We start from the raw sequence: 12,185 nt of genomic DNA on the forward strand, positions 1-12,185 counted from the left end.
CACTTTTCATAAGTTTACAAGTGAAAATAGGAAACACTCATATTGAAATAAAATGTGTGTTTTGGTTATAAAATGGTTATATTTTGGATATATTGGGCAGCGGAAGCTTAAAAGCTTATGATACATACTTACATATACATATGTAATATGATGTAGTGAGTCGTAAGTAATAAAAAAACTCAATCTCAAATTTTTGATGATACGTTGTTTTGCATTTTAAGCGACGATATGTATGTACATACATATGTATGTATGTATGTGCAGTTTGCAAGTGTATTCGAGGCCTTCACATGAATGCTATAAGTCGTTTAATCGAATATTTAGGGTTTACTAATAATATAATTTGTTAGAAAACCTTGTCTGTTTGGGGACAGCTCGGTGACCTATATTTCTACTCCCTTATAAGCTATATGACATTTTTACTGTCGATAGTTTGAGTGGTTATTGCATGGCATATATTTTTTTGTAAAATGTATCCTCTCACGACGGTAAATTTGAATTTTCTTTTGGTATAAGCCGAGAAAAAAATTCAACAACGTTTCTCTCACGACCGACCATATTTTGATTTTTCGATTTTTTTAATAGAAAAAAAAACAACAAAAATTTAATTAAAGAAAACACAAAACCTTTTGAAATGTTTTCTAACTCTTCTTATTTAGTATACAAGTTGCGCCCGATCAGTAGATATAGTGAAATACGTCGGCTATTGAGAGAGAACCTGCTTTTTATATGTATATTAATGTGCATACATTTCATATTTGCTTGATATAAGTATCATTAGATTTTTTGATCTAAAGTAAACTTAAAAAACTCAAGCGTTATGAACGGTCTGCCTTAAATTCCGCGCCGCGCCATTTATGTTATTTGGTTCTTTTAGTAGAAAGGCAGTGGTTTCAAAATTCACCAGACTTTGAGCTCTAATTATAATAATATGCAGTTGTCCTTTTTCCATAGCTTATTCTCAGATTATTGAAGCCACCTTTTTTCCTGTTCTTTAGTTGTTGTAATCGAATTAAAAAAACCAAATCGATAATAAAATCGTATTTGGTTATTAAGTCGCCTTAAACAGTTATGATTTGTAGACTCAGTTTTATTGCACAAAAATGTACTAAAACTGAGTAATTTACCATCTTATCAAATTTTACTCGGACTAACAAAAAACTACATTTTCACATATTTTAATATATGTAAATCGGTAATATCGCCTTCAAAATAGGCTTCCGAGCCAATAAAAGCATTCATACCCATGTTAAATCCTTTTTTTTCTTACAATTGTTATAATTCCCGGCTCGGATGTCCTTCAGAGTATTCGGCAAATTTTGTTTGTTTTAGGTGCGGATCGGTTTTGGAGAGCAATTCGCTAGATTATTGGACAATTTCGACGTCATATCCGTAAATCCATATCTCTTTTATGAATTCTACTTGTCGTCGTTTATGCAAATGATTTCTTTCTTGTATTCATTACTTTAGACAAGATAGCCGTCGGAGTCAACTCGCTAGTTCAGAGATTTGAATGACCTAAAAAATATAAACTTAAAAGCTCCTATTGTTTTTTTTTATAGGAAAACATATTTCGAGAACTGAATACTTCTAAGGTTTTAATTATTTTGAATAAAATTATATCTGAGGAAATCTGCGAAAGACCCTGCTTTGAATATGAAGACTTCCCAACAGACTGTGTGTACTCATTCCGGTCTAGTCGAAATCTTATCTTATAATGGATTTTTAAAAAGATACTAACAATTTTATTAAACTTTTAAGTTTTAGATGCAAATAGATGTCGAAAGTCTCTGATATATTGCAGTGAATATATTTTAGTGAACTTATGCTTCTTCTAAAACTATTGTTTGACAGCTGAAAATCCTCCTCCTTTGAAGGGGACACTCACCTCTCTTAAGAGACTATATCATTCTTTTGTTATTTCTTACAAAAATTTTTTTAGTGAAATAGTTTTTTAAGGTGCTCGCACCTTTCTAATCAAACACCACTCAATCGCTGGATTTGTATTGACTCTCTCTTCTTTTTTACTAGCTACCCTATACATATGTATAAGCTTTCATTTAGTCACAATTTCCTATTCTGAAACGACGGCGGAAACTGTAGAAGTTTTAAAGGGTTATATTCACTGATTAATTATTTATACTTATTATATGTCTTTGAAAATATAATCCGAAATTTTAAGCCTGATCCGGTAAATGGTTTCGATAATAAGAGTGACATTGTAAGAACTTTTTAACTTAGTGTAACCGGCTCCCAAAATTTCAAACTCTCTTTTCACGAAGCAATGCTTTCAGAGTCGGGGCGAAAAATTTCTACGGAACGGCTTAACCGGTCAACTTAAAATTTTCATTCGGACTTCTTAAATTTATTTGTCAAAGAAAATATTGCAGGATAATATATTCGATAATAGTTTCTATTTTTTAAACCACTTTAAAGTACAAATTTTCATAAAAAACTGGTATTTTTTTGGGAAGCCGCCATTTAACATTCAGAATAAAAGAAGTCTACAATTTTTTTTAGATGAATCACCGAGTATTAGAATACATTAAAAACATTCGCAAAAACAGGTTTTTTTTTCATCTAAGTGGACATAACAGCTTAAATATTTTGCTCTTCTGAACCATCGACACATGATATACCGATATCTTAGAACAGTAGTGTAATACCTTTATGACCAACAAGCTCCCATTCCTTACTTTGCGCCCATTCTAATTTGTATTCGCATGTACTCAATTCTTTTAATAATCTCTCTGCAAAAAACAGTTTTCAGATGAGCTTGGCTTCTTACCACATATAGACTCTTTGCGGGTCTGTGGTAAATAATCACTCTTAGCCTATGCAGAAATGTTAATCCGCACATAATTATGATTGCTTTAAGTCATCCTTGCTCGTCGGTTGTTTTTGCCTCCACATAACCTTATTTCATTTCTAATTATAGTTTTTTTGCGAACACTGCACCCCATTGAGTTGTGCACGAAACGAGTATTTCCACCATTTTTAATATTCATAGCACTACTTTTCTGATAATGACTACTCTTCTTCTTAATTGCAGTGCAATTGATGGTGGCCAGGCCGATTTTTCGTCGATGCTGTTGACGATGATGACGTGAACGCGATCGTGATGACGAGACCAGCACAACGGCTTAGCAAGTGCTGTTGAGGGGAAGCTTTGCTGCAGTGGTGAATGCTGACCGGCCCATGGTAGCGAATGTGCGCAGGGGAGAGGTGAAACGTACATAACTATTCTTGGCTGAATAGTAGTCGCACGATTATTTATGCTTGTGTGTATATGTGTGTGCCGTGAAGTAGCAGTGCGCGCGATGAGAGAGAAATACCAGCGAGTGAAACGTGTATGAGGTGAGCAATTAAAACATTATTCGCAACCGCCGTTCCGCTCCCTCAACTGTGCCAGCCAGCCGCTATGATAAAGTGCAACAACTAAATTGTTGTTACTTAAAAAGCACTAACAAAAAACGAGTAAAAAATATATTGTAAACAAAGAGGAATAAATAATAGAAAATCGTGTGCTCGGCCCGTTCGTTCGCTCAATCGGTTGTGCGTGTAACATTGCCTACCAAATACAAATACAAAAACAAATACACAACACCTGTGCTTTTGCCATTGTGTGCGCGAATAGTGTGGACGTGTTGATGTTTGTGTAACTCGTTTTTGCCGTTGTTTTTGTTATTTTCAAACGCGGTATGTAAAATGCAATAAAACTATTGGCACGAAGATTTCATTCCTGGAATACGGCATTGCAGCGGAACCAAACAAGTGAATACCATCACCATCACACCGGCACAGTAATAACAACAACAACGGCTGCAGCAGAAACGTGTAGTGTTACTAATAAAAACAACAATAAGAAGAAAGCATAAAAAACGACAGTAAGAAAGCAAAAAACAACAACAACAAGCGATATTAATAATACCACACGCACGTTTAAGGCGTTGCACACAACAACAACAACGCTAAGCTGTAATTCATATTAGTGAAAAATAAAAATTCAAGCATTGTTATTGTTATTGCCATTGCATACTTAATTGAAGTTAAATTGAAGAGCATTCGCATGCTGTGTGTGAAAAAGTGCTGTGCTTCGTGTGCTTCAAGAAACAGTTATTCATCACATGCGCATAAGAAATAGAAAAAATAATAATAATAATTCAGTTACTTGAAAGCTAGTTTAACAATAAAAATAAATAATTGTGCAATTTGCCTGAGTAAAATACAACAGGAACTACGTTAGAAATCCAAACACAAACCAAATTCAAAGTAGCAGACCTTCAGCAACTGTGATTTTACAAAAAATTTCAGTCCTTGGATCACTTGGACGATGGCAGTGTCCTGCCCCGAAGTAATGTACGGTGCTTATTATCCATATTTGTATGGCCGTGCCGGACCAAGTCGTTCATTTTATCAATATGAAAGGGTGAGATATGCAATATTTTCTCTTCTAAATTGTAAAAATTAAGTTTTTTTTAGAATACATCGTTGTTTAGATTATTGAGAATTTAAATATTTCACTAAATAATGAACTTCAAGTTGTTATTAAAACAGTTTTTATGCGATATTGTGTAATAGCGTAGAATACTTCAAATTAAATGTGTTCAGTGCGGCGTATGAGTAACCCCTATATATTATGTACATATATCTCATTAATAAAATAATAATAATTCGCACAAGCAAAACATTAGTGTTAATGGAAACATATAAGTGACACTTGTAATCTGTATTTACTGAGCTCTTCAAGAATATTTATTTAAAACATCAGTATTTTTTTTTTTTTGGAGACAAAGAGGAATAATTTCAAATACAAGCTATTTCGCGTTATCTTCATTTCGAATATTCCTTTATTATCAGTGCAAAAGCATTTGAAAAAGGAAAAAAGTGAAAAAAATTCAAGGCAGCTTGAAACCCATTGGAAACAAAAGTTAAAATATCAAAATTGAATATAAAACTAATTTAAGGACAAATATATCAAATTTTTTCTAGTCGATATAGTTTATCTTTGTTGAAATCTCTACTTTCTCAACGTTTTTTATTAGATTTTTTAGTGTTAATAATTTTAAAGAAGTTTTCACTCCACTCATATTTTCAAAGTTGGTATCCCTCATAAGTTCAAAACTGCTGCACCGATCTTACATAACTTACCAGGCAAAGAGAGAAAGTTAATGTTTTTTTTTACAATAATAAATGAGACCATTTTTCGCAACAATGAAACAGGGAAAAGTGTTATGAAGCGAATGAACTCTGATATTTGAATTGATCCATAATATAGTTATGAGGCGTACCACAAACCTCTCGACATAAAAACTTTGCTTTATGATTTAATAAATCGATTAAACTTCTTCTTTATTGGCGTAGACCGCTTACCCGGTTATACCCGAGCTTGAATCAATTGATTGAAACCAGTCAAATATTTATATTTATTATTTGTATTAAGTTTTATAAAAAAAAACTTACAAAAAAGTGGAAAAAAGTTCACCTTTAATTTTTCTTGTTCATAAATAATTTCTCTGAATAAACCCTTAATATAGTCTCTGGTCATATTTTCATTATATTGATCTTGACAACGTTGTTCGAAGCTCAAAATCTCTTAATGTTTTCATTATTCTTCTGAATGTACTTCTATATTGTTTTTGAATTTGTCTAAATGAGCATGAATGACAACCTGTCTGTCAGGCCTTAAAATTGTTCAGCTTATCCTCATCGTTTCGTAGTTTTCAGCTTTGTTATTTCCTGAAAATCTAACCAACAAAAGGCCCAGCTATAACTTCTGCCTTTGAAAATTTCAGGAAACGAGGTTTAAGTGTCCGATGGCTTCTGAAGTTTCATCTAGTTTTTTAACAAATTGTTTGATCAACCCTAACTTAATGTTTTGCTTTAAAAACTGACTAAAATTTTACATTTTGCTTTTCTAGACAGAGTTCTAATCTTACCAGCCGCTGAATAAGCACAGCACAGATAACCCGGATACTTTGTATGTCCGCTCTATAGTGACATTAAAAACTACACAATTTTACTCTTTAGTTCTTATTTTACGTGTTGAATATTATAACAACCACGGCGCCATTTGAAGCTTTTGTAGACTTCTATAAAACACCTGAACAGGTTTTGCCCTCGGGTTTCACTATCACTAATATGTGAACGTAAAAACGTCACTCTAATCGTAGATCACTTATTTTTTACACAAAACGCACAAAAGCCAACCTATGCCAAAAATATTAATTAACCAAAAAATTATTTAAAAAAAAAACATTTAGACAAAGACCGAAACGCTTGTAGAGTAGTTTTATTATTCAAAAATTATACAAACTTAGACTCACATATTATTTCTGTTCATAAAAAGCAACCGTAAGTTAAAATATAATAATAGTAATTAATATACTATATGTATTAACATAAGAACGTTCTATTTAAATACACACATACAATATATTGTGTTTACTACAGACGCATACTGCTTAAATGATTGAAAGTGAGTCATGATTCATGCAATTGATTGTCCAATCATCTCATCACTTTTCGACGCTTTAAACTGCGCATCTATAGATATTTTTTTGCTTACGCACATATGTACATACATATGTATACATACATACATATATACATGTATAGGCATATAAAAAGCCGCATTTCACGGCCAGACTGACCAATTTGCACATGTTTGTATGTTTGTGGGCAAAGGTATGCAATCTGCCACTGCAAAATTGACATTTCTTATAAAATCCGAAAGTTCTCACGCTGCTGCAAGGCATCTGAGACAATAAAGGGAGAACAATACAGGAGTAATATAAATTTTTAGTGACGAATTTGAGGGTTTAGTGTTGTGATCGAAACCGAAACACGGCACGAATTTTTAAATTACAAAGAAATTTTCTTTGATAAAGAATATTTTGCTAATTCAAACAAAAAGATTTAAAAGCTTTAAAAGAATTTTTGTTTCATAAAAAATATTTTGCAAATGTTAAAAGAAACGTTGGATCGTGACAAAGACATCAACACACCACTTGGGTTTTCGAAGACAAAATCTCGAATGTTAAATTAAATGGATTTTTTCTCTTTGAGAGTAAAAACACGTTGGATCGTGACAAAGCCATCAACAACGTAGTAAAATATGGGGTTTCGAAGAAAAAATCTCGAATCTTAAATCAAATGATTTTTTTTTCTCTTTTAGAGTATTGGGTTTCGAATGATATGTATGCAAATGTTTAAACAAATTCTCATGAAAAGCTTTAGAATCAGAGTTAGGTTTGAAATTAGTGCTTTTAGAAAATACTAGCTTTATAAGAATTCCCTCATTTATTTAGCTCTGGTCTCTTATCGAAAATTTTACTACTGAAAGCAATAAAAATATTGATAAAATATTGAGTCCGCTTTTTCTTCTTCGTTATTGGCTTAGACACCGCTCACACGGTTAAAGCCGAGTTTACAGCAGCGAGCCAGTGGTTCTTCCTTTTCGCTTTTTGGCGCCAACTGGAGATCCTAAGTCATTGAGTACGCTACTCTCAAAAAATCAAAGCGCGGAAAATAAATCAAACCCAGAAGAATTTGCGAGGAAACATCAATATACGTATTAAAAATACATACATGTTGAAAGGAATTTTTTTCTTTAGAACAATGAAAAAAATTCTGGATCTGCCACCGATACCAGTTGTTTGTTCGATTCGTTACTTTCCATGACAGCTACAAATTTTTCTTGAATTTTTTGTCCAGGTCTTAATTTGAACTCAAAGGTGAAAGCGATTTTGACTGCTTAACTCTCCAATTTTCCAACTTTAAGTTGTAAGACAATGCCTTAAGGTCTCATTTCGCCATCGAAATCGAATATTCGGTCGAAGATTATATCATAGTGCACCCTGTATGTATATACAAAATATATAAACAAAAGTACTTATCCTCTTGTTCTAAACCTTATTCACATACAAACTTCGCAGCAAAAACTTACTCACGCAAAAAAAAAAAAAATAAAAAATATAAATAAATGAAATGACAACAAACTAAAACAAAGACAATGTGCGACACAGTGAGCAGCAACAAATTTTATTAAACAAAAAAATAAAAAAATAAAATAAAAATGCGCAAAATTAAAAGAAACCCGGCAAGGCGGCTCAAGTCGCTTTTACTCAAAGGCATTCCGCTGTCTTCGGGTCCAATTATACAAGGCCGCGGCACTAAAACGAAATTGCCCTTTTATGTAGCAAAACCGTGCAACAAACTAACCAAAGGAAAACGAAACAAATATAACAAAAACAAAACAAAAGAGTTGAAGCCGCAAAAGCACTTCAGAAGATACATACATACATATGAACATATGTGAAGTGAACGCGAATCCAAGCTTTGCATGCGCACTTTTTTTGGAAACTGATCGCTTGGAGAAATATGGACAGACGCTTGAACTACTTTGCTGTGGACAAACCGGCCAACTTTGACTACCACTGCGTCGCCTTTGTTGTTGCGGGCACCCCCAACCGAAAAAAAAGTTTACACGCATTTGGTCTGCCGGCGGACAGACATAGTTCCAACGGGCGTACGTACAAAATGTCACCAGCAACATGTTTGCCCTTTGTTTTTAATTTATTGGCGGTGAACGCTGCAGGCCACAACTGATTACTGCTCACACATTCGATTTTCGTGCTCGCGCTCATTTGCGCAACACGCTGAGAGCCAGAGTGTGAAGTGTGTGTCAGGCGGCGGATGTTTTTTTTCGCTGAGACACCAAATTCGTTTAATGATTTGTTTTGCTGATCGACAATGATCACAGCATTTTGTCGCCAACGAGTTGTTGTTGCGGTTAAGTTGTTGTTGTTTGCATTAAAAATGTGTTAAGTTCATTTGAAAAGTGTCACAAGCGAAGAGCGCAATAAAGCTGGCGAGCACACACGGTAGGTTGTGGTGGGAAGCGCGTGAGATGTCCAGGCAAACGATATGCAATCAACCTTCCCATCAGTGAGGTTATCTGCGTAGCTCGAACAAACAATAGGCCGTGTCAGAGCCACAGTTTCTGCCTCCCCAGTCGCTAATTTGGTGGAGTTGCTACCTTTTCACCACATTGTACTCGCTGTTCGCTGGCAGACACCGCCTTCTGCTCATTCTCGTTAGTATCATCGATATCGGGCATCACCGATGCCACATACAGATATACAAACAGACATATCTCGCACCCATATTACGGTGATTTATGCCGTGTGAGCCATTTTTCGCCAACAAATTCGCCTTCGCGGCAAACCGATTCGAAATTTTCATACGACTAATGGGAATCGGCGTGTCTTGACAAATACTACGCAGCTACGCACATTGCAACTACTTCTGACTCAATCTTCCCTACAACAATGCGCTTAAGTGCGCTGCGTCTCCCAACAACAGCATATGGCTGGCTAGCAGCGATGCACACATTCCTTCGGGTCCGGTTTTCGATTTTTATAAATTTCGCCGGTCGATCGTTCGATCAGCGTCGGTAGATCGCTGCAGCAGCGGCACACATCGATGCACAGATAACCAGCCAACATGCGGCTGGCAACAACAAAGTCGGCAGTCTAGCGTATACGCGTCGCAATGCGATGGGCGGCTGGCTGAATAGCATGCGCTTTTGCCATTGCGATCGCCTATTGTCTTTGTACTTTGTGCAGTTGAGGGGACGACGACGGCCGGGGTGCGACGGTGGCAGCATCGACTACTGCTACTGTGCACTTTTCGCTTCTGCGCAATTCGGTTGTTTGCCACTCGGCGTGTACAGCGATCGCTGGCTGACCGCCTGCATGCCGGTTCGATTGGCGATCGTGTCCGTCGATAAGCGCATAACATTGATTATGTGCTTAAAACAACTGACAGACACTTGCGACAATCAGACATTAAACACACTCATACCAGCACTTGTTTATGTGTTTGTGTGGCGTATTGTAGTGCCGGTGCCTATTTACTTAACTCGTTCTTGTAATTATTTGTCGCTTTTCATGTGCATTCCGCGCAAAGATTTTTAGCAAACCAGTGGTGGAGGAGGAAAGGGAGCGAAGGGGAAGTATTTGCGTTCGCTGTTATTATAAATTATAATTAAATTAACTTGTTATTAGTTGTTTTTTGATCGTTAGGATATTAACTTTATATAGGTGATAGAGTATATATATTTATATTTATGTCAAATACATATAAATATATAAATAATAAATATAAATTGAGATAGTTGAAGTTTAAAATACATTTTTGTTTTAATTTCTTTAAGATGTTATTGCATTGTTAATGTTTGCCTTAAAGTTCATAGCTTAAATATAATCTGTCTAATAATTATTAAAAAACACTCCAAATCGTTAACTATGGTTGTACCTCAGCTATAGTAAATACCCTCCCAAATAAAAAATTTAGCCAGCCAAACACTTGACTGTAGCGCTTACTTTGCAAAAATAAGTGTAAATTTTGTATATTATCTTATCAAATAAAAAGTTTTTCAAACGAGGACTTGAGTTTAAGGGGTTACAACGCTTACCTCGGGTAAAAAACAGACTTTTTTCTCATATAAAAAATGAAATGTTTCATTAGAATTGTATCTCAAAGACCTGAGTAGTTTCTCGAGAAATCTTGTAGGACAGACAGATGTACATGGCTAAATCAACTTGGCTCATCACACCGATCATTTATATACAAGTGTAAATACATTTTAGGGTGTCCGACGTTTCCTTTTGGTTGTTACAAACTTCTTGGTTACAAACACTTGTGCACAAGTTACAAAAATATATTAGTTAACTTGTAATGGATTTAAAAAAAAATCAGATTAGTACGGTGTTTTTTACAAAATGATTTGAATAACCAAACAACGATATTCAGACGCCGAACATTTTTAGACTTAACACTATGGCACCAACTTTAATTTCTAAGAAAAACAGTTTTCAATTATACTTTCTGTACTTGAACTTAAATACGAAAATGAGTGTGGAACCCTTCTCCAAAATTGTATAAGTTTATTGGATTTGTACAAGTTGTTTGTGCGATTCGCTATTTTCCAAAATTTTTGATTCATCTGCATTTTCTCCCGTCACACTACGTAATCTCGACAAGGTCTTGGAAAAGCCAACCATATCCAACCATATGCAACAATTTTACATAGAAAAAGCTGGAAGCTCACTTACCGAAAAACATCATTTCCAAGAAATAAGCTATAATTCATGCAAATTTTTGAATGAAGATGTAGATATAACAACTATGCTTGAGACACATTCACTGGGAGCAGAGTGTTCTAATTTCAAAGGGCACAGTCAATATGAAAGCCTAAAAACAAGCGATTTTTGAAAATTAAAACGATAGACACACGCGATTTCTGACGGTGTTAAAATAAGTGTTCCATGTACAATAACCTGAGGTCGAAACTTCTCGAAATATGCAAAAATAAAATCGAAAAAGTTGAAAAGAGGCTACAACGCTCAAATGACATCATGGCACCATTCTATAGGGTGATCCAAGTAGAGGTACTTTTTTCAATAGCCTTTTTTGACAGATCACGCGTGAGTCGTCTCAAGCTATCATGTTATTTTTGTTCACTATCGACTGACCACCAATCATGTAATATCAAACGGTTAGAGTTTTTCCTGTGGACAATCCCGCTTCGATTCAGTCCTTCGAACAAAGCATCACGTGTGTCATTCGCCAGTTACCAGTCGAAATGCTCGAACGAGTCATCGAAAAGAGACCATATGAAACGCAGCCGCGGCCAACATTTGAAAGAGATAATCCACAAAAAATAAATGTCAAAGAAAGTTCTTTCGAATGATAATAAACATACCCCATTAAATTTGAAGTTTTTGTGTTTTTTCTTTAAAAAAGTTATGAACCTCGAAACATACTACTGTGCCCAAAAAACAATGTATTTATTTTGAAAATTCTTTGTTTATTCTTCCAAATCAATTTCATCCCCTTTAAAGTAATCCCCTCCCGATGCAATGCACTTATGCCAACGGATTTTCCAATCTTTGAAACACTGGTTGTAGTCACTTTCCGGGATGGCCTTCAGTTCCGTCTTCGCTGCGGCTTGAATCTCCTCTATCGTATAAAAACGGTGTCCCCGGAGCGGTCTTTTGAGATTGGTGAACAGCCAGAAGTCGCACGGCGCCAGATCAGGTGAATACGGTGGTTGCGGAACGATATGGATTGAGTTTTTGGCGAAATGATCACGAATTGCGAGAGCAGTATGGGATGGT

At 35.2% G+C, this 12,185-nt stretch overlaps 2 protein-coding genes across 3 annotated transcripts in view; one reads left to right on the top strand and one right to left on the bottom strand.

Annotated features, from left to right (window-relative positions):
• LOC126756915 (protein immune deficiency) overlaps positions 1 to 12,185 on the bottom strand; it is a 243,375-nt gene that overhangs the window by 100,847 nt on the left and 130,343 nt on the right. The window lies entirely within an intron of this gene.
• The window catches only part of LOC126756906 (protein vestigial), a 39,502-nt gene that overhangs the window by 964 nt on the left and 26,353 nt on the right, over positions 1 to 12,185 (top strand). For both annotated transcript variants that reach the window (XM_050470405.1, XM_050470406.1), the window contains exon 2: positions 3,053 to 4,429. In XM_050470405.1, the coding sequence (XP_050326362.1) occupies positions 4,334 to 4,429 (96 nt within the window). In that variant the 5' untranslated portion in view covers positions 3,053 to 4,333. The remainder of the gene's footprint in view (positions 1 to 3,052; positions 4,430 to 12,185) is intronic.

Source organism: Bactrocera neohumeralis, chromosome 4 (assembly GCF_024586455.1).
Source record: "Bactrocera neohumeralis isolate Rockhampton chromosome 4, APGP_CSIRO_Bneo_wtdbg2-racon-allhic-juicebox.fasta_v2, whole genome shotgun sequence".
NCBI lineage: Eukaryota > Metazoa > Arthropoda > Insecta > Diptera > Tephritidae > Bactrocera > Bactrocera neohumeralis.